We start from the raw sequence: 23,269 nt of genomic DNA on the forward strand, positions 1-23,269 counted from the left end.
GTATCTTCTCTGATTATCCAAGGGAGATGGGGAGTCACTGTACACTCATGGTGACACGCCCATTTCCACCCTTCCAAAATTGTGTGTAGCTTTTAGCTACAGACTGTCCTAGGTAAGTTTCAAGGAAAGACAATACTTGGACCAGAGGCAGCACAGATCCCATTCTCCTTGGCTGGCAAATGATGTTATGGTAAACACACCCTCTGAGGCAAGAGGCCTCTGCTTTACTGGTCCATCTGAGCACATCTCCTGTCCAAAGGTGAGCAAGCTGTGCCCAGTTGCTGGGCACAAAATATTCATGAGTTGTCTGCACCGCAGCTGCCTGATTTTACACATCTTAATGTAATCCTGCCCCCTTGCACATCCTGATAAAACAGATTAGCCAAATTTCCCTTTCAGCAGCTACACTGGTCTGGAAGCACACAAGGCCAGTGTTGCCATGCCACTCACAGAGTATGCATGTTAAGCCTCAACGTGAAATTGAAAGGAAATAAATCTGGTGACCTGACATTTAGGAGCAGAGACTCTCCCTTCCTTCCAAACTCATAGCAGCTCTCCCAGGCCCCTCCAGCTCCAAGCACTCCTAGTGAGAAACACTACACTGCCTCTTCCAGCACAGGTCTGCAATTTACTGTACTCTTCTGCTTTGGGACTTCAGAGGATGGGCAAGTGGACACAGTAAAGCTTCAGACTTAACAGAGATTCACACCACCCTATCTATATCCTCTGTATTCATGCAGTCTCACACCAGCTGTGCAGCTGGGCTAAGAGCACATGGATTGCTGCATAGCTCAGTTAACAAGCTGCAATTTGACTACACACCAACCTCCTAGGCAGGCATGTACTAGGTACTGCATTGCCACCTGTCCTGCCATGTGTCCCACCTGCCTTGCAGCTGCATTTCCAGGCTAAGAGGCTATCGTGGGCTTGCCGGCAGCCACCACTAACATTTATCTAATAAACTTGAAGGAACAAGGATGAGAAGTTAAATGTTTGTGGCTGTGAAATCCTCTTCCATCCTTAAGCAGTTTCAGCCTTTGTCCTTCAGAAACAATCCAGCCAAGACACTCTAGTTCCCCACTCTACGTATCTTTCAGTGGGAGATTTCTCCCAGCAAGCTCATATAATCTCAGTGTTGACAAAACCCAGGCTGTAGTAACAGCTTGTCATCAGCAGGTGAAGCCTTTCAAATTAATTGTTATTCAGCCCCTGCCAGCTCACACTGGAGCAAAAAACTTCTCTCCCCCTCCCCAGCAAGCTCAAGAAAGCTGTAATTACAGCATTGTGAGCAAGAGATACACAAAGAAGCAAAACACACTGTTGATAAGCACAGCCACTCTTTAGCTGGGATTTCAGCCTAAAGCCTAGCAAACCTGACTCTTTCTTATTCTGTGTGTAACACAAAGGCCTCTCACTCCATCAGGTTCTCAGAGGTCCATCAATATGGAGAAGAAAATACCCCATTTCTCCTCTCGTATTCTCACCTTATGTCAACCACTGCACATGCTGGGATGTGTCATTCAGCTCACCCCTGACCAGGGGATGCCATTCCCCCTTCAGGGTTCACAGCTCACCACACTGTGTCTGGGTCCTGCATCTTCCATCATGGTGACCCAGGGTTTATTTTAGAGTTACACATAATTTTCCCTTGATACAGAGCAACAGAGCAGAACCACTGAGCAGGTAACAGGTGCTGAAGCCACTGCAAGGCCATCTGTACACTCCTGTCTTTCTGCCCTGGAAAAGCAAAGCTGCCAAGGAGAGATCAGTCACTGCAGAGCAGCCACATGCCCAATAGCTCTTTCAGGAAACCACCTCAGCTGGAGAGTTTCCAAGCCCATTGACACTCACTCCTCTCCAGAAATACTTGATCCACTCCAGCAACTGCAGAAGCACTACCAGAAACTCAAAAATGAAATTGTTCCTCAAAGAGAATCTAGGAGGTGAAGAAGCCTAAAACAGCTGAGCCCATTACAACTATAATTATCTATGCACTAAACAAGGAGCTCTCAGTGATGAAGCCCAAAGTACAGCATTGTGAATGAACATGTAAAAATAAAGGCTTGCTGTGAAATCATCTGCTGCTAAAGTATCTTGAAGTTATCTTTAGAAGGTTAGTCTAATGTCTTTGTTAGCTGCTTCAAAATAAATAAATAAGTGCTGAGACAGTAGTCTGGGAGCCTATTTAAAAAGCAATGATCATAAATATATGATTAATCTGGGTTACGTATAGGCTTTCACAGTTGTCAACTTGCTGGCATGGAGCACTACAGCTAGAACTCAGTTCTTCCACATCTGATGTAGGGGAGTCTGAATTGCCAGCAGCTGTAAAAGGCTTGTGGATCTGGAAGCACAGTTTTATCCATTTAGAGGTATTGCATCCATCCTTCCCCACACAGCTAAAGAACAACTCTTGGCTATGACACACATGCCAAGTGGCCTGTTGTTTTTTAAACTGATGAAAATCAAAGAATACAATTCAAGTGATACTGTCACTTTGGAAAGACAAGAGTTCACTTTTCCACTGTCTCTGTAAGCTGCACAGTCCAAGGACCCTGCACAGAGGGGCCATCAGGCAGCAGGATGCACAGCAATGCCAGGACATCAGCAGCTTCTGGAGCCTCTTTGGTAACTAAGGCACCTGATGCAGTTTTCCTGTATATGCCAGTGAACACAGAAGTTTTGTACAGCAAAGCAACATCACCACCCTCCCCTTCTACCCCAGCAGGGATGGTAGCAGGAATACTCACGATTTATCTCTCTTGCAGGCCCGTCTCTGAGGGCTACCTTGCCTCCGGCGAGGGGACAGCGACTTACCCCGAGGTCTCTCCTTCGTTGGAGAATGGGCACTTGAGGGTTTCAGGATCTGTGGGAGATGGGGGAGGGAAGGAAGTGGCCTTTAATAAAGGCAATGATTCACTGCAAATGAAAAATTTAAAATAATGGGCCTCATAGTAGCAGGGATGGCACACAAAGAGCCTTCAGTCCCTTGGGGCTTATTCAAACCCTGCCCAGGTTAAGAACTCAAAGCTGTTATCATGTGATAGCTGTTCAGGGGCCCCCTGCAAAAATTAGTTGGTGTCACCAGTTCAGTTCCCAGCTGAATGCTGTCTCATCCATGGCTTTCTTCAGAGCTGGCAACAGCAAGAGATAAGAAAAATGGCTTTGAGCCTCAGCTGAAAGAAACTTAGGCAGCCAAATCACCGTCTCCAGCTTTTCTCTCAACAGAGGTGACCATCTCCCAGGCTGGCAGCTGAACTCTGACAGTAAGGCTTTTCAGTAGGTCTTCAACCTGCCCCCATCCTCCAGGCCCTCCAAAGTCAGAGAGCCATCAGCACTCCACTCATACTCTGCACTGCTTTAAAAACCTGATCCTCCAAACTCAGCCCACTCACAATGGAAGCCCTCTGAATTCTGTAGCAACTCAAGGCAAAGATCAGATGAAGGGCCTTCAGCCTTCAAGGGTTCAGGGCTGTGGTCCTGGCCCTGAGGCACTGACCCGGACTAAACCCAGTGTCACAGCTCAGCACACACAGAGAGCTGGTCCCTCTATCAAAAATTCAGTAAGTCATCCACCCACACAGACTTCTTCAACTCAAGCCTGCTTCAGCTGTTTGCTCTCTGGATAGTATTAAAAGCGCATGAATAGCAAAGAAGGAAAAAACCCAAACTTAATTGCATCAGTAATCAAGCCCACATGCTTAAGGTGATAGCATGGTACAAGGTGGCCCTCAAAACTCCTTGGAAGGGCAAGAGAGATGGCAGCAGAACATAGGGGCTACAATGCCACTGACAAGGCTCACACCAAGGTCAGGGCAAGGGGGCAGGTGCCTCAGCCAAAAAGGCATGTGGCTGCTACGTAGGAGCCGTTCTTTAGCAGGGAAAGGGACGAGAACCCAGAATAACTTGGACACGATGCCACATACCTCTCCACAAGAGCCAGACCCATACTTAGCAACACACCTGCTCTGCTCTCACTGCTGGCAGCCAGCTGGACAGGCACCAAATCTGCTTCCACCATGACCACAAACAGCTCCTCGCCCATTCCAGGCTCAGAGGCACGGTCAGGGACACCCCTCATCATAAGGGCAGCCAAATTCTCCATGCCCCTGGCAGCCTGCCCTGTCCCCCCATTGTTTCCCAATGATCTCTTCAGTCCAACCAGCCAGCAGGGAAGCACCAGTCTGTATAGAGTTGCTTTACTTGCCCTTCCCACGTAACCTGTTCTGTGTTTTAGCTGAGGGTGCTGGACATCAGCCCCCTGGCACATCCTGCAAGGAAAGACAACCACTGACACAGATGTCCCATGGCACCTCCTGCAGCTCAGGTGGAAAACACAGACCTCCCCCCTTCCTGCAACCGGGCCACTCTTCCCAGCAGTTCCAGCCCCAGCCATGCTGATTCTTCTCAATCACCTTCCTCTGGAGTCATTGAGGAAAGCAAACTGGGAAACAGCTCCCCGATACCCAGGGACAAGTACGGGTTCAAGTGTTTCCCAGGCTAAAGGGGAGATCCTTCAACTAAATAGCTGTAAGGGGTGGAAAGTACACCAAATCCTGGGGAAACAGCACCGAGACAGGATGTGCCCCCAGCACACCTCATTACCTGCATGATCTCAGGCTGACACAGAGCAAGACCCATCTCTGCAGGATGGGACAAGGCATGGCTACATCCTGAGCCAAACACACGCGTGCAAGGACCTACCTTCATCCTCATATCCCTGGCAAACTTCTCCAACTCCTTTCTGACTTCTGTGCGCATCATTTTGGACACATTGAGGACCAGCTGTTTCCACTCAATGGGCTGGAAGCTGTGCGGCTCGTGCGGGACATACAATCCGATTTTGACTTTTTTGACTGAATGCAAGTACTTTTTATAGGAGTCTTCGAATTCGAAGATGAGGTCGCTCAGAGTTCGGTAAGTGAGAGGTTTGTCCATCAGATCCGATCGCCTGCTCATGCCCAGCGAGCCGTAGCGGCCGTTGCAGTAAATCCCAAGCACCACGTGATGAAAATAGTTCCCTGAGAAGTGGGTTTTAAAGCTGATGGGGAATCGTTCCACAGAGGGCTGCCCGTTTGTTAAGTAGCTGGGGTGCACTGCATCAAGGCAACAACAGTGCTGGGAAAGCAGTAGGTACAATTACACCTGTAAGACATCTTCAGCAGATTTGGGGTTTTTAACTGCCAGGGCAAAGGGCTTTCTTGTAAACACAAACTTGTCCTCACTGTGCGCAGATACAGCCAGTGCTGCCAAAGCCCATTTCACTGCTTGGAAAATAAGATGCAATGGTTCAGACAGGGAAGGGCATGACTCTTAATCACACTTAGGGGAAAGATAAAAATCACAACACTGTTCAGGTCAGCACACCCAAAGGGAGACCACCCTCCCTAGATCTGTGGAAGCTCCCCATTTGAAACCAATATCAAACTCCCGTATTTCCAAAGAGAAAAGTGTTTACCTCCCCTTCTTGAAGGTTTGATACAACTTAGTTTACTGAGCCTCATTTTCTCATGTCTTCAAATGGTACCAAGAAATTTGGATTTATTCCCCTCTAAGGTGACAGTCTGCCTTTCCTTCTTTAAACTGGCCCTTGACATTGCCACTCCTCATACTGAGTGTTTTAGCATGTTACCCTTGTAACACGTTGCTGAGAGGAACCAAAGGAAAGACAAATAATTAACTAGACAAGCACAGAGGCATGGTCAGAAACAACGCTCTTAAAGAGCAAATCCTGTCCCTGGAATCACTGACTGGCCATTTCAAAGGCACCACGTGCAAAGGCCAGGACCAAGCTCTGTGTCACTGTAGTGTGTGATCTCAGAGGGGAGCTACGTGCAGGTCATCTCCTTGGGAGGCTGCTGGCCCGTGCCAGGGAAAGGACAGGCTGAGAATCCCTCACACAAGCAGCTTTGCGTCAGCATCTATGTTGCACGCAGCTCCCTGCTGCTAATCCTGGGACAGCTGAAACTCACCCTGGCTCCACGTGCTGGCACCCAGCCCCTGGGACAGCAGGTGCCCTTCCCCTCTGCAGCTGAGGCCCCCACCCACGCCTGAGGATGGAGGAGGGATGACCAGAAAAGGCTGTAGCAAAAGGCTCCAGCCTGGGGTTACTCCAGCCGGAGGCACCTGCTGGAATCTTGGAGCCATCCCCTGAGTCAGCTGGTCATGGTGTTGTCACTACGAAATACACCAGCCCAAAAGGCAGCACTGCCAGGATAGTCTCGGGGCATCCTGACAGATGGAGGTGTGGGCTCAGTTCCCACGGAACCTGCTCTGTCCAAGATTCTGCTCTGGAGATCGCCAGCATCACCTCCTCTCCCTACCTCATGCCCAAAAAGGAGGTATTTAACAGCAGTGAAACAAGAGCCACCACACAGCTGAGATATCCTGGGATGTTACTGTGACCAGCCTTCCTCCCTGCCTGCATAGCACGTCTGCCTGACAACTGCTGGGAAACTGAGAGCACAAAAAAGCCTTTGTATCAGGACTGTAAAACACAATTTGGGCTCAGTTCTGGTTCTGGCCAGCTTGACATGCCACCACCTCAACACCAGTGCAACTCCCTGGGATGCTGATCCCTGCCTGCACCCCACATTTCACCTCTTCATTCTATACGGATGCATGAAAAGCATCCAGGGGCTCTCATCTATTTCTAAACCATTTTCTGAAGGGGGTGTTTCACCTAGTGTTTGTTGAATTTCACAAATGCACACTTTTGGCTTCTGGGTAAATGAAGAAACCAACTAATAAGAGCTTAATGAACAGCCCAAAAACTGAGGTCAAGAGCAACTATTTTCACAAACAAACAAACAAAAAAAGGTAAGAAAAACACACTGGCACAGAACTTTCAGAACAGCCACAGGGAAGCTTTTCAGTTCCACGTCAAACATGCTTAGCTGCATTCAGTGCTAGATGTCATTGGCTTTAGCAGCCTGGAGAAAACGTGTTAGAGGGTAAAGGAACAGACAACACTGTGGGCTCAACTCACAGTGCACTTCACTGGCTCTATGACCATGAGTCTGGAAGACTGTGCACAGCAGAGCACAGACCTCCCTATCACACACATCTGTTACCCAGCCAAGGCCATGTGCACCCACCTCCTGCCCCACTGCCATCAAACTCAGACACTCTGTGGAAACTGTCAAAGCCCACCCCGACACCACCTACACAGAACACACAGCTCTATTTGCCTTAGGTGGTCTCACTGGATCACTGCTGCCTTAGGACTAGCTTCTCCAAGACAAACACCTCCACCCCACCATCAGTAGATGATTTATAATTAAAGATTATAAATACACTGCAAGGGCAGTATGGGGCCCAGCACCATTATGTCAACTGGAAAACTCAGCACACAGTCACCTCATTTAAAAGGTCACCTTGCTTCGGGCCTTAAAAGGTGCATCCTGTGTACATCAAAGTCATGTTACAATAATTTGTGTCCTACAGACTGATTCTTGCAAAAGCCCATTGTATTTATCATTCTGTGTAACTGAAAAAGCACTATCTTTTATTAACACCTATGAAGCTTTCAAACATTGCCACTATTTTTCCCCCTCATTATGAAAGGGTTTTCACTCTGCTCCCCAAGTGCCTTTCTGTTAAGTCCATACAAAGCTCTGGTGGCCACCTGCCACACATACACACTTCTGCCACGAGGGCTCAGGGAAGTTGCAATTTAATATCATTAAATACTTAGTAGGAGTAAAAGAATCTTTTGAGGGCAGAAATTACCCACCATCAAATAACCCAGCAACAACTGCTGTGGAAATTAACCTTTAGGTACAGGTTGCTTCTGCTGAGGGACTGGTTAATGAGAGTCCCCACCCGAGATGAAATACACAGCAAATGGGCTGGAAAGGCACGTCAGATCTTCCCCTCTGTCCATGCATCATTATTATAGCTTTTCCTTTCTGCTCTGCCCAAGGAGAGCTGTATTGTGGCAAACAAAAGGCAAGCACACAGCAATGCTGCAGCTGTAATCACACTTCTGAGCTGGGACTGTAACTGCAGGATGGAGAGTCAGGGAGTGAATTACATGTCACTACAGAGAAGCCGTGCAGAGCAGGAGAGGGCAAAAGCAGCTGCAGCGAAGCCCAGTGGCCCCCTAATCCTGGGTCTTCATGACAATCAAGATGATGGAGCCAGGCTCTTCTCAGTGGTGCCAACCAGCAGGACAAGAGGCAACAGGCAGAAACTGAAGCACAAGAAGCTCACAGGCCAGGCACAAAAGAGTTCTAGAGAATTGGTAACATCAGCCCAGAGTCCAGTCACTCGAGGGGTTCTGCAGGGCTCCATCCTCAGTCCAGGTCTCTTCAACATCTTCATTAACAACATGGACACAGAACTCAAAGGATTAAGTCTGGGGACAGTACCAAACTGAGAAAAGCTGTTGAATCCTTCAAGGGCAGAGAGGAGCTGTAGAGAGACCTCAACAAATTGGAGAGATGGGCAACCAGCAACCATACAAAGTTTAACAAGAGCATGTGCTGGAATCTGTTACTGCTTCCTGTCTTAAGAGCCCAGCAATGGTGTTTCTGCTGAAGTCTGGTCAAGATGAGCACAGAAAACTACAGGGTGTCTGGTTCTCCCCTCTCCTGCCACTCCCATGGGCTGGGGCAATGGGCAAATGCCACTGGGCAGCAGAGAGCTGGAGGGATGGCAGCAGGCTGGGGAGCAAGGAAGCAGCTCTAGTTACATCAGTAATGGTGAAGCTGCTAGCATAGAGCAGCATGTGGAGCAGGAGGAAAATAAAGGTTGTGCTTTAAAACCATCAATAAGGCTTCAGTAAAACCAGAAGAGTTGTTTCTCCAAGCAATTTCTCAGAGGTCTCCCAACCATCAGCAATAAACACTAAAACAGGTTTCCAGCTGGAGCCAGACAGGATTTCCCATGGGCTTGGGATTGCTTACTGTGAGGCAGAGTGCTACTGAGCCTACATCTGGATGTTTTCTACACAGAGGGCCCAGAGTTCTCCCTGGCAGCTCCAGGGTCCATGTAGGAAAGGCTCAAGCAGGTTCAGCTTCCCAAAGCGGGACTGCCAGGGTGACATCCCTTAGATGTAGAACCCTACACTCCAGTGCCCAGCTACAGTGAGAGGTGACTATCTAAAGACTAGACTGTGACAATGTAAGAAATTAAAAGCTCTGTCCCAGCTCTTCACAGCCACCACAGGGACTGCAGATATTCAGCACGATCTTCCCTTCCCATATTTCAGTTAGCAAGCTGTAGACAAGCTTGCAGGAGGCAAAGAGGAGCACTACACAGACATCAGTATCCTGCAATGACTGCAAGAAACTCTCCCCCTTACAGAAAACACTCGCTCCCAGCCTACGGATGAACCTGCTGGAATGGAGGAGAGAGATGGACCCAGGTGATAAACATCATCCACTGACTGCATCCACAGAAGGAACAGTGCAAAAGCTACTGATTAATTTCTCACTCCTGAGACAATTCTGCTCTTCTCTTTCTTGTTTAATGATATTATTTGCCAGGGGCTCTAATACCCTGTGCGAGTCCAAGCGTTACCTCAGATGAACTGGGAGAAGGATGCTGAAAGCAGCGGGAGTGATGTATGCTCAGCCAATCCAGATGTGCTCTGCAAGACTCCCCAAGGAGGGATACAGTGTGCAGCTTCCCTCTCCCCCTCTGATATTTTGCTCTCCACATTTTAATAAAGTGAAATGCAGCACAGATAAAATTCCCTTGGCACTTTTTTGGTTTACTATTCCCTTTCATGAGCTCAAATCAATTGGATCTTTGCTCAGAAAGAGTGGGCTGAACACACCATTACTCAGCTGATTTACAACTGAACTGAGAATTGCCCTGGGGAAGACAGCAGGAGGAATGCTTCTGGTTAGGCACTGACAAGCAGATCATGTAAGCAGAGAGATATGAAGCCAGTTCAGACAGCTTCACAGAGAAAAAGAGCTGTGCAGACTGCTGCAAAATAATACTGGATGATCTGTTTGAGCTGTTGGTCATCTCAGAGCAGCTGCTTCCTTGGTGTGTGCAGACAGGGTAGCTCAGTACTTTACCTCACTGCCCTATAAAAATGCTTCAAGATCAAGTGCATAGGCAATTATGCAAAACTTAATTCTGCACCAAGAGGGATTATAGAAGCATTTTATAAGAAGTCACACAGTAAAAGGCAATTGCACAAGCCAGCGAGCAGCTCAATTAAAGTGACATCTCGCTAAGCCGCTCTGGGCAAGCCGGCCTTTGAAGGAAGGCTCACACCGAGGGTCTGCTGGAGTGAGCTGTGTTTTTTCAGTATCCAAGCAACATTCAAAGCCTTCCAGCACACAAATTACAGCAGTACCTTATTTCCAAATACATGGAATGGAACCAGAGGTTAACACACATACAGGGCTGCGCAGCTCAGGCCTGTGTGAAGGCACAGGCTGTAAACTCAGGACGGGTAAGCACATCTCCAGAAAGCACCTGAGAGCTTGAAACGCTGCTGGCCTCACCATGTCCACATCCAGAGGGCAATGCTAAAGATCAAAATCTCATGGCTGACAAAATACAGCAAACTTCCCCACGTGCCATGCCAAAGATGCCTCCCAAAATCCCTCATGCTGCACATGCATCACAGCACTATGAGGTTCCATATTGGCACAGGCTCTGTACCAGCCACTTCCCAGGAACACAAATTCAGCTGGCCCATCCACTCACTCACCACTGCTACTTTCTTTGTGTACCCACACCTCAAGCAAAATACCTGTAGTGCATGAATCTTGTAAACTTAAATGCCGCTGTTACTGGTCCACCAGCCAGCAGACAGTACCTGCTCTGTCTGACATTTCTGAAGACAGAGACTTCCAAGACGGGAAGCAGAAGTCCCAGAAAGACAAGCCTGTCCCATACTTTCCCCTGGTTAAACACTCTCAATTAAAAAAAAAAATAAAAGGTTTGCCCTAAGTTTGGGGTTTTTTTAGGTAGCATCTAGAGACAGAAAAAATCATATACATCTTAACTCTGAAGAAACTTCAAATGACAACAAATAGTATAAAATATAGCTTTTGACTATTTTGCTTCCTTCACTTCTCAAATAAAACCCCAAAACCACCAAATTGAGCCCACAAGTCAGGTTTGAGGCAAGCAAAAAAAAAAAAACCAGCCACAACACTTTTAGGTTATCATGGTTATCTGTAGGCCACTAATCACCCTTTGCTCCCGAAATATGTGGAATAATCAGTTCACTGCTAGAAATACAGCACTGCAAGCTACACTGACACTGCAGAGAAGCGTCAACTCCACCTGGGGATTATTTCCCCCATTCCTTTCATTCTCAAATAGTTTGGGACACAACCCTGACACAAGGGCAAGCATAACAGACACACTGACATCACTTCAAGGGAAATCAGTTAATGTAAACTTTTTGGGCTCCAGGAAAGCTTTCAATACTGTTATTCCCAGTATTCTCCTGGACAAAATATCCAGCACACAGCTAGAGAAATACAAAACACAATGGGTGAGCAACAGGCTCATGGGTCAGACATGAAGGGTTACAGAAAATGGGGTTACATCAGGCTGTCAGCCACTCACTAGTGGGGTTCCACAGAGCTCCATTTTAAGAGTAGTTCAACATCTTCACAAATTACTTGGATGCAAGACTCAAGTAAGTTTACTGATGACACAAAATTGGGAGGAGCTGCTGACTCCCTCAAGGGCAGATAGGCCCTGCAGACAGACCTTAACAAATTGAAAAGTTGGGTGATCATCAACCTATGAAGTTTAACAAGGGAAGTGCCAGATTCTGCACCGGGGAAAGGGTACACCCAGTTGTGTGGACAGACTGGAGAATGAGAGGCTGGAGAGCAGCATTACAGAGAGGGAATATGAGCCAGCAGTGCCCTGGCAGCCAGGAGGGCCAACCCTGTCCTGGGGGACATCAGGCACAGCATCACCAGCCAGGCAAGGGAAGGGATTGTCCCACTCTGCTCTGCACTGAGGTGGCCTCACCTCAAATGCTGGGGGCAGTTCTGGGCGCCACAATATAAAAGGGATATAAATCTATTAGAGAGCATCCAGAAGAGGGCAATGAAGATGGTCCTTGAGGGGAAGCCAGAGTGGCTGAGGTCACCTGGCTTGCTCAGCCTGGAGGAGACTGAGGGGAGACCTCACTGCAGTTACAACTTCCTCATGAGGGGAAGAGGAGGGGCAGGCACTGATCTCTGCTCTGTGCTGTCCAGGGACAGGACCCAAGGGAATGGCCTGAAGCTGCGTCAGGAAGATTCAGGCTGGATATTAGGAAAGGGTTCTTCACCCAGAGATGGTTGGGCACTGGAACAGGCTCCCCAGGGAAGTAGTCACAGCACCAGGCAGCCTGACAGAGTTCAAGAAGCATCTGGACAACACAGGGTCTGAACTTCAATGGTTCTTATGGGTTTCTTCCAACGCAGGGTATTTTATGACTCTATGATTTCTTCTTCTAGAAGGGCTTTGAAGGGGGTTTGAGCCTCCTGTTGACATCAAGCCCCCAGGACTCCAGTCCCTCCAGCTGCATGCAGAGCCTGTCAGCATTCCCAGGGGAAACCCTGTCAGCCAGAACCACCTCTCAGATTCCAATCCAAGGTCTATCCCTGGCACACACTGCTCAGCCCATCCCCTTCCCACCCCCCAGCAGCCACCAATTCTCACAGGCACTACCTGCCAGGCTCTGCCAGCTCCTTCTCCCACGGGAGGGGGCAGCAGCAGCCAGCAAAACGCTGCAGAGACATCCCAGGAGATGGTTTGCTTCGGGGCTTATTTTTAGCTGGGGTTTGTTTTAAATGAAACTTGCTCATTTCTGACAAGATGTGTCTGGCAACCTGTTCCTGCAGCCCTGCCTTGCCCTCCTCCAGTGTTTTAGGATGGTGCAGGCTGATTCATCAGTGACAGCACCAGAAGGCGGAGAAGCAAGTCAGTGTCTAAACGACTGAAGACTGAGTAGGAAGCAAGTATTATGTTAAGGGGAAGCTCAAATGTTTAACTGTAATACACATGTTTCTGCACAAAGCACAGCTGTGGGTTCAGAGACAAAAGCTAAAATGACTTGGCCATGTAAACATCAGACAAACACAGAACAGAACCCACGCTCCTCGGGTGTTACCAAGCTCCAACAACAACCAACAGAGCAATGCTAACAAAGAAAACAAGGATTGTATAGACAGGTACTCATCTGGGCACTTTGGGTCAGATCCTGACATTATGCAGATTACCAGGGCAGAGGGCAAAGCCTGCATGGCCAAACCACAACACTTGTGACCTGGCACACAGCATCTCAACTCCTACCTACAAGCCCAGGCAATTCAGCAACTTGGTGATGAATACCAGGGCAGCTCCCCAAGCTGTTGGCACTCACCTCTGGCCGTGGCCCTCTCAAACACCATCCCTGAGGGGCAATGTATCAAACAGAGCTGCAGTGGAAAAAGTCACAGGCATGTGAAAGGATACATCCCCAGGATAACTGCTTCAAGGCATTTGATAGGTAAGGACTCCCTGGTCATTTCTTTTGCTGTATCCATTAACCTAGAACAGAAACAAAACAGTTTTCAGTCCTTCCAGCTAGAGCAATTGACAGGAATGAAAGGTCCTCTCATACACCAAGAGCCAGGCACCTCCAGTTCTTATTGCAGCAAGAGCTGGTGAACTCGACTCTCCCCTTCAGCGACTTGTCAAGAGTCCTGTTAACTTCTGAAGGATGACTGGGGGGAAAAAAAAGAAAGAGAAAAAAAAAATGGTATTTGGCATCCTAGTGCCTTCCAGCTTCTGAAGGTGGATAGGAGGAATGCAACCCTCTCTGCCTCTTGCAGCAAGTCCCTGAGCATCACTTCAGACTGTAACAAACACAAAGCCCTGCTGAACTGCACGAGCTGGCAATCATGGAAATCCCAGAGCAGTACTGAGTTTAGCTTATTTTCAAAATAACCCTGGCTCTCCTCTGGAGGAAAAACAAACAAACAAACCAACCAACCAGGAGAGAGAGGATGGTTACATGGCCCCCTAAAAGTTACAAATGCCTCCATAATCCCATATTTATATAATAAATCATATATTTATATAACATATCATAACAATATCCAATTCTCGCTGCAGACCAGAATTTATTACCTTTTCATCAAAGTCTGTTCTACAGAAAGCTCTACCAACACAGACATTTCACACTCCTGCAAACTGAGTTATTGTCTTGCTCCATATCTCCTGTGGACAGGGAAAGTGGCAAAATCCACACAATTTCCTGCAGGAGTGCAGAAAACTATGCATGCCCAGGATTTCACAAGTTCCCAAAGTTTAGTTACAATCTAGACACTATCTCTGGAGTACAATTATTTGACAGCATTGTGACAAGCAACAAGCAACCTCAGGTCAGCTGAGAAAGCTGTTGTGTCAGACTGACACTGCAATATTAACCTAGTAGGTAACCTATCCCCTTCCACAAACAGATGCTGAAATCCTGGACATTTTGAAAAAAAAAAAAAATACTGGAAGCAACCTAAAAAAGCCTGGAAGAGTCACATCCAATGCCATACCAAAAAACTGCCCCCACTCCCCCACCCCCTCCCCCCGCAAAAAAAAAAGTGCAGCTGAAAACTAAGCAAAAGAATAATTTTTATTTTGCAGTCTTTTCTATCCATATCCTTTCTCTGGGAAGAGCTTTGTAAACAGATCCCTACTGTAAGGAAATGCAACATTAAATGATAAAAATATTTGTATTGGAGAAGATTATGGAAGTATGCATCTGAAACCATCAGAGTCTGTTTCCCCCACTTTCTGATTCACCCACCTCATGCATTTTAAACCTTGTGTTGAATGCAAGTGACAACAGAGCTTCCACTGCTATTACAATCTGTCACAGCCATTTCATATCCCATTTGTCCAAGTTAGAAATTATCTTTTCATTTGTAAACAACCACCCCTTACACTCTGCCTGCAGTACAGAAGACTAATTAGAGTTTGCCCGCCTCCTCCACACTCACAATCAGCCACAGAACCCCAGAGAACTGCTGGAAGCACAGAGCAGCCCCTGGGAGGGCACACAATGGAGTCCTTCATTCCCCACAGAGGCTCCCCATGCTGGTCAGTGCAGTGGCCACTGCAAAGCCCCATGTCTGTCTCAGAAGTGTTATGTGCAGATGCGGCATGGAAGGTGTCCATAAACAAGATAATCCATTGAATTTCCTATCTTCTAACTACATGAGAATTACAAAAAAAAAAAAAATCAACAACAAAAAAGAAAAAGCTGATTATGAATGTGCATCATTCATAATGAAAAAAAATGAAAGTCAAAATGAAAAATGTCATTTATCTGCAAGCCATTTGGTGCAACCTGTGCCTGGTTAACACAGTCTGAGGGGCAGGGGCAGGGCCAGCACCTCCTCCTCAGGCACCCACAGCAACCTGCACCTGGATGCAGGAGCTGCAGCGGGACCTGGCAGCTCAGAGATACCAAGGGAGCAGGACAGTGACAGGGGTCTGTGCAAGGGGAGCATCGCTCAGGAGGCACCGCCAGCTGTCAGCAAACCAGCATCCACCTGCACTTCTGGGGAAGGCTGTGCCCTCACACACACATCCACCCTGGAATCCTGGGGAATACTCTGCAAACAGTTAGCTTTCTCTTTGCATTTACAGCACAGACCACAGGGTTTATGTGCATGACCCAGTTCAAGAGCCACTGAGAGTTATTCTTCCACTTTTAACAAGCTTGAGACGAAGCATGGCCTTAAACACTGTGTTTGTATTGGAAGGAGAGCCCTTGGAGAATCCCCAAGTCACTGCTCTGCCCAAGGTAGCACAAGCCAAATTTAAATGACTCCTCACAGATTATTTTTCAGTCTATTTTCAACTGGCTTCTCAAAAGCCTGAGAACCCACCAGCTAATCTATCCTATACTTAACCTTGCATCTAAGAAGGTCCCCTAATGTTTAAACTAAATCCTTCCCTTTTTGCGAATTAACTCTGGAGCTCCTTCTGCTCTCCACAGTGGGCATAGAGATCATTCATCATCTCTCCTCTTGCTACAGACATTTGTATATGCAGAAGATTCATTTGCCCTCTGCTCTGTAAAAATGAGAAATCAGACACCAATTTTTATTTAATTCTTCCCTCACTCCGCCTGAAAGCTTCCTCCTTAGGTTATAATTTTAGGACAATGCTTGTTTCTTTCAATTTTGGAATCCCTTCAACCAACTTACTTCTCACAGTCCTTTGGCTAAGCCCACAACAGTACAAATAGACCAATTTCCTTCTGAATCCATCTTTTAATGCGTATTTGCAACCAAGCCAGCTTGCTGTTGGCTTTTCCCTGTTTGCCCACACTGAATTGGGTTCTGGTGGCTTTTGGGGTTTTTTTTTTGCTGATGTTTTCGGTGGAGTTTTTTTGTGGGTTGGTTGGGATGGTTGAAAGGGTTTTTTTTGTTAGGGGTGGGGATTTTTTGGCTGGGCTTCCTTGGTAAATTGTGTTTGGTTTCTTTTATTTTTTTAAGCTCAGCTTCTTTGCAAAACTAGCCTTTTGCTCTCCACAGCTGGCTATTCCCAAACCCTTCTATGCATTTGCCCTCACTAAATTATCTCCTGTTTGTTCCAGCCCAAGAGATCACTCTGAATATCCCAGTTTAACTTTTCAAAGCCTTGTCCAGCCTGGACTGCAAATCATCCACCAGCAAACAATTAGTCTTACCCATACCATTAAGGAAAAACAGAGCTGGGACAGACACTGCATGCCTCAACTGACAATCTCTGCTAGGCAAGATTGGTAAAGTGCCACTTCCTATGTGCTGCTTTTTACCAAGTTCAGTCTTTACATTAAATAGGTTTTTTTTAGACTCAAGGCCCCTGCCTTATCTGCAAAGATAAGATGTGGCCTTATGAAAAGCCACACTAAACAAAGGATTATTACCTCCACATCTTCTCCCTTGTTGACCAAAGCTCTTACATGCTCATAGAAGGAAATTCTCAGAAATGAACCGTGCCCAACAATAATAACGTTGCCTTTCCCTTCCCTTGAACTGCAGATAAACTCAAAGTTCCTTGACTTATCTTTTCCCTTATTCTTTTAAAGGCTGCTGTCTTTGCCTCCCCCAGCACCCCCCCTCCCCACATTCTCTAACACAAATATTAATGGTTGAAGGCTGCTTGTCAGTTCTCTAAGGGATCTATGGCAAATGACAGAGCATTCAGCTCATTTGAAAACAGCTCATTACAGGTGCTCTTTGATTTGTCCTTTCCCTCTTCTGCCTCACTCTTATATTCTTATCACACTGTCTCAGACATTAATAGTGACCAAAAGTCTGCAGTTACACTTGTGAAAGGAGATTTAAGGAAGGTGGAAAAGAATTAAAAGACAGCATCAAGCATTTCAGTTCCCTAGTTTAACAGGGTTTGCTTCTGGGATTTTCTTTAGATCTTGACAGTTACCTGAAAAGAGTCCACATATATAGCTATTCTTTGTGGTCTTATATCAGACAGCTGGGAGTTAGCTCACAGTCACCCTCTCCCCACACTCCAATGAGCATTGGGGGCAGCCCATCTCTTCCAGGAACTCAGGGGAGACTGCTAAAGTCAAAGACAAGCAACCTGCAGCTCCCCTCTTTGTGGCATTTACACCACTATCTGACGTCTGCCAGGCAGATCTCTATCCCAGGCCACAGTGAACACTTCTGCTTCTAACAAATGCAGCCAACAGGAACAGGCTGCTTGTTCCTCCCTCGAGACCTAGTCCTTGGCAGATAGTGATATTTCCTTGTTAATTGATTCAAATTTCTTTCAGTGTTTTCAGGAGCCCACCAGGACAATCTCTCTTGCTTTCTGCACTAAGAGAGGCACTGAAAGGAACTAACTTTGCCTCTTTAGGATACTTTCTGTTTAAAATGGCAGTGTCTAAAGACAGCTCATAGGAACCACTAATCCCTTTTGGTTTGAAAAATCTTAAAAACCTTTCAGCATGCCCACTGGAGGATCTCACCAGCTGGCACCAATCACACTGGAGTCCCTTGATGGATGGCCATGCTTAGGAGAGGCTCCCTGTTGCCTTCACCAGAAAGACTCCTACAAGACTGAATAAATTTTTTATTATTGAGATTGCCATTATTGAGATCCTGCACATTTTTCCATAAAATTCTCCTTGCACAGACCCATGTATTTTGCTTGAGGTCAATAAAATCTCACTCTCCCAAGTTTTTCTAAGGATCATGACAGTTTCACTCATGATAATAAAGCCAAGAAAGAAGCGAAAGGCAGCAGCAGGAGTGAAAGGAGATAAAACAGCAGAGCAGATACAGATCTTGTGACTCTTCTCAGAAACAGTGTTTCAACAGCAAAAGCATTTCCACCACATGCTGAATACCACACCGTATGTGTAACATTCCCCCTTTGTGAGAGAGAGAAGCAGATGTTCAAATGCCTTCTGCAGTTTATTGTCTGGAAATGGTACGAGCCCATTTTTCTTTACAGCCCCATCAGTGTTCCTTAATAACATGGTGTGTGGAAACAATATTATTTCCCGTCTCCCTTCTCTGTTATTCGGTTGTGTCGCTGCCACGTGACAGCTCCTATCGCGCTCCTTTACTGCCATCGATTACCCATTATATCTGCAGCCACCGAATGCCTCTCCCTCCTCACACAGCAGCTTCTGGGCTCTAATTTCTCAAAGACCACAGAACCTACCCAAACATCAGTTTCTGCTTCAGTTGTAGGTCCCCCTGTTCAGCTGGCATTTAACTGGAGGGAACAGTACAACACTGCACCTCCCTAGATCTTCTGTGGAGGACAAAGAGATTTGTTTCTCATTGTGCCTCATATGCCTGCATCCTAGAACAGAAGCTCCCAGAGGGCTTATCTCTCCTTGTAAACTCAGTAGTAACAGCTTGTTGACATGGAATTCACAGTTACAGATACTACTACATATCCAGACATACACTTTTTTTTCTAAAACTCTTACATGATCTAAGCCTGGAAGTTTTAAAAATAATAGCTATGTCAGTCAAAAGTACCATTTTTTATCAGACTGGTTGTACCAACAAAAGTCTGATATAGGTTTAGCTGGCATAATTCTGCATGGGAAAAGAAAACACAGTCCTACTGGTGTCTGAAACATTCATTCACGATGCACACATACATGGATCAGCAGAGCTGAACTTCACAGGGTTTACCTGTTGACCTTTACCTATTTAGTACAAAAAGGTACATCATGAAGCCTGTGAAGAGCACCGTCCCAGGATACCTGTATTAGCAAAGCACTCCTAGGGTGGATGTAGCTACACCTGTAAATTTGGATTTTGTGCAAATACAGCCAGCTCGGGAGAGGTGAGAGCCAGGCACATTTTCAGACACAGTTTGCCAGTACAACAAGAACAGCACACAAAGTTTACAGCTCTGCCACCCTGACTCGCACAGCTACGCCAACAGAAATCTAGCATTTTCAAAAGTGCTATCTGTAGTCTAGACAAATCCACGTGGTGTCTGGCACTCTAAAAGTTAAGTTGATAATAAGAGTGACTTTTTCTTAAAGAAATTGTAAATACTGAGTTATAGCAAGACTATAGAGATTGTAAATACTGAGTTATAGCAAGACTATATTCCTTAATGAATTCCTATAGATAATTTATGCTCTTCTTCCTACGCTCAGCCATGCATTTTTATTTTTTCATACATCACACTGATGCTGGCAGTAAATCTCTACAATATCTAGTCCTCCCTCCATAATAGAAAAACTCATTAATATGCCCCAGCTGCTTTAGGACACTTTCACATGAATTTATGAATATTCAAATTCCATCTAGTACTCAGCTTCTTTTGTGTCCAGCCACTGCTGTCTTCAAGAGAGGCTGCCAAAGATCTCGTAATACTTTCATTAGCTTTGAGCCCTCACATTATGAAATCAGCAATATGTTTAGTGTCAATAAAGCTCTGGGAACAGCCTCATTTTTCAAGAGCCAGTGGCAATTGCAGACTTTCAGCATCTTGCCCGATCAACTTGCAAATGCTGTGTTGCAGCAAGTGAGGCCTTTTTTGCTCAGAGTGAGGCACCACTGAAACTGCTCAGAGCAGCTCCTGTCACCTCAGCACAGGACACCTGTCATTGCCATGCTGGGAGCAGATTTCCTGCAAAGTAGAACACACCTCCCGGGAAAAAAAAACTTGGAGGTGTAGGTGATTTTTCAGCTTTGATGAAAACCGGCCTGCACACCAGATGAAGGAAAGGGAAGCTCTCGTTCATGAGCACACCTCAACATTACGGGGCAATCAATGCATTATTCACACAGAATCAGCAAAGCTGGGGCTAGAAGGGACCTCTGGAGACTCATCTGCCCAACCCTCCTGTTAAAGCAGGTTCACTTAGAGCAGGTTGCACAGGTAGGTTTTGAATATCTCCACAGAAGGAGACTCCATAAGCTCTATGGGCAGCCTGTTCCAGTGCTCTGTGACCCTTAAAGTAAAAATTCTTTTCCTCATACTTAGATGGAACTTCCAGTTTCTGCCCATTGCTTCTTGTCCTGTCACAGGACACCACTGAAAATAGTCTGGTCCCATCCTCCTGACTTGACCAGGTAAATTTTAAAAGATCTGAAATCTAAACCAGAAACTATAAGCTTCATAAAAACAACTGGCATTTAGGTTTCATAAAAATGACAGGAAGTTTAGACAGCCTTGCAGGCATTCTCCTTCTCAAAATTGGAGAAACCAATACCACCAGGCAAGTGTTAGAGCCATACAGCTGTACAACAGGATCTGGGCAGCACCCCATGCTCCTGACAGCTCCACTCCTCCCAGCACTCCCATCTACACAATCCAGGAGCAAAGCAGCACAGGTCCTAGGACTTCACACTGTTGAAGTCCAGCACACACCATGTTCAGGCAACTGTGCCTGGAAAGCTGGCAGACCCTAAGGGATTGGACCATTTCCAGGGGTACCATCGTTAACTCCACAGAAGTCCTCCCGTACCAAGAAGTTCCAAGCAGCAACAAGGAGAGGAGTCAGACACTTATCCCCAAGCAAACGCTAAGGCAGATAGATAAACAGAGGAAATGGCTCCACTTGGAAAATGATTCAAAGCCACAGGCACATCTCCAGCTGCAAGCACTGTATCTGTTCCCTTCTAGGAAAGAGCACCATCCTCCTAAGCCAGGCTTTTATCCAGCCCAGAAAGACAACAACCTTTTAAGTGGTAAGTGCTGAGCATAATTCATTTTCATCCTTCACTTCCTTTGAAAAAAGTAATGGGACAAATTTAAAAATGAGTGAGCAGCTTGAAAATTGGTTTAAGCTTCTGTAAACCCATCTATCATTCAAGGCACAAGATTTGTTTTAAACTAGTTCCACCAGATCAGTGAACATTAGATAAAGGAGGCGAGAAAGATTGCTGTCAGCACAATGAAAACCTGAAGTGCAAAGCTGAGATGGGAACTGGAATTTTAGAGTGAGGGACCATTAGTTTAATGACAGAGAGCCGGGAAGACCTACAGACAGACCAGTCTACGGGAGTAATTACATTCTGCTAATCTAAATTTCACCCTAAAATATAACCATAATGTTGTTAACACCCTTCCTGCCCTAACCTGCTAATTTATTAGGTTCTGTTTTAAAGAGAGACCCCAGCTCTCTACTGCCAGGCTCCCAGGGCACATGTTCATACTTGCACTGCACAACGTATCACCAACCAGCGTAAGTCCACCACATGGACAGAACAGCAAGATGAGCAGCAAGGCAGAAGCACGGACACAACTTAAACAGTCCATCGCCAGCCTCCAGGCTGTGCCCAGGATGTCAAAACTCCTGCCGCATTTTGTGCAGCTAATCCCTTCCTACCACCTGCAAAGGGCATTTCAGCACAACCAGAATATCAAGACTTACTCAGTTTTCAGAACAACAGCCCATCCCTCCCAGCCCAACACCAACAAGCAGAGAGTTTTCCCACCCCTGTGCATGCAGCTCTGGCCTGCAGCCAAGCAGCTCCCACACAGCTGCTGAGCAAGAACAGCCCTTCCACTCGTTGGTCTCGATGGTCCATTTGCCACCTGGCAGCAAGCTGGGACACTCCTCACAAAGGCAGCAACAGAGGCAGCTTTGGCCCTGCCAGAGAAGCTGTGGCACAGAAGAGACAGCCCTCCCATGCCACAGTGCTGCAGGTGCTTAAATGCCAGGTGATCTGGGACAAGGGACTAGACCAATTCCAGTGACACTTACCCACTTAGAGGTCTGGTTTTTCTGATCTCGAAGAACTGTGTTCCTGTGTGATTGTATCTGTATTTTGTCTGTTAAGGGAAAGTAACTTGAACAGTCAAGCAATAAAATAACACTGCTCAAAAGGTGAATTTCAGTTCTGAGCTCCTGTTGAAACACAAAACGGGCAGTAAAAGCCATTGACTCTCAGATATGAAACACTTGGCATGTGAAATAAAGCAAAACCTTTCACTTGTCTTTTTATATGACCTATTAATAGCATTAGATGCAGAGTCAGGTATTAAGGTTGACCATCTAAAATGACTCTCAAATTTGGCATTTGAAGGTTACAAATTCTCTTTTCCCACTAGGTCCCACTCAGTACTAGGTTGCAAGTTTGAAAAAAAAGTCTCCCATTTAAGCAAGAGAAAGCTTTTATAACCTACCCTAACCAATCAATATAATCCATAGTCTGAAAAAACTTATTTCCTTTAGAAGTTTTTTAACCTCATCAGCCACATGGCTCACCTATGACCTGTCAACCAAAACCACTGCAGGTATATCCACTCACACTTAAAAAATAAAAACCATTCTCTAAAAAATACGATGCTCTTAAAACAAAAGCAACCTGCTATGTGCAAGTCAAAGTCATTAGCTAACACTAATAGTAGAAAAGTTCATCACAAATGATGCCAGCAGCCAGTCAACCAAATCTCAGCACCACCTGCCTAGAAGCACAAGCTGCCACGTGGCAGCATCACCAAAAGCAACCTCTTCCCTGCTCCTTGAGCATTGCTGTTCAAGCAACAATGCAGTAAATCAGACCAGGAAAACAATCTGTTCAGTAAAAACAAAACCAAAACAAAAAATCCAATGAATTTTTGTAAAAAAAAATAAAAAATAAAAGATCACACTGCCCTTACTTTTGCTAGGTTACTTTTCCAGTTGGATCTCTTTCCTAACCTACTACCCAAATTCTATTCCCATCAGAATGTTCATGCCAGTAAAATTAGTGATACCAAGGCAGATACCAGGGCACAAGCAGGTGACCCCATGGAAACAAAGAGCTGCTTGCAACATTTTGCAAATCTTTGCAAGTCATAAATAGCACAGCTGCTGGATGTATAA

General features: G+C 46.2%; 1 protein-coding gene across 1 annotated transcript in view; it reads right to left on the bottom strand.

Annotated features, from left to right (window-relative positions):
* VASH2 (vasohibin 2) overlaps positions 1-23,269 on the bottom strand; it is a 33,351-nt gene that overhangs the window by 3,235 nt on the left and 6,847 nt on the right. The window contains exons 3-6 of the mRNA XM_005523343.3: positions 22,166-22,222; positions 13,438-13,512; positions 4,705-5,086; positions 2,751-2,866 (exon numbers count right to left, since the gene is read on the bottom strand). Of these exons, the coding sequence (XP_005523400.2) occupies positions 2,751-2,866; positions 4,705-5,086; positions 13,438-13,512; positions 22,166-22,222 (630 nt within the window). The remainder of the gene's footprint in view (positions 1-2,750; positions 2,867-4,704; positions 5,087-13,437; positions 13,513-22,165; positions 22,223-23,269) is intronic.

Source organism: Pseudopodoces humilis, chromosome 3 (assembly GCF_049639895.1).
Source record: "Pseudopodoces humilis isolate 2021_Gansu_Grassland_sample_001 chromosome 3, ASM4963989v1, whole genome shotgun sequence".
NCBI classification, from domain to species: Eukaryota; Metazoa; Chordata; class Aves; order Passeriformes; family Paridae; genus Pseudopodoces; species Pseudopodoces humilis.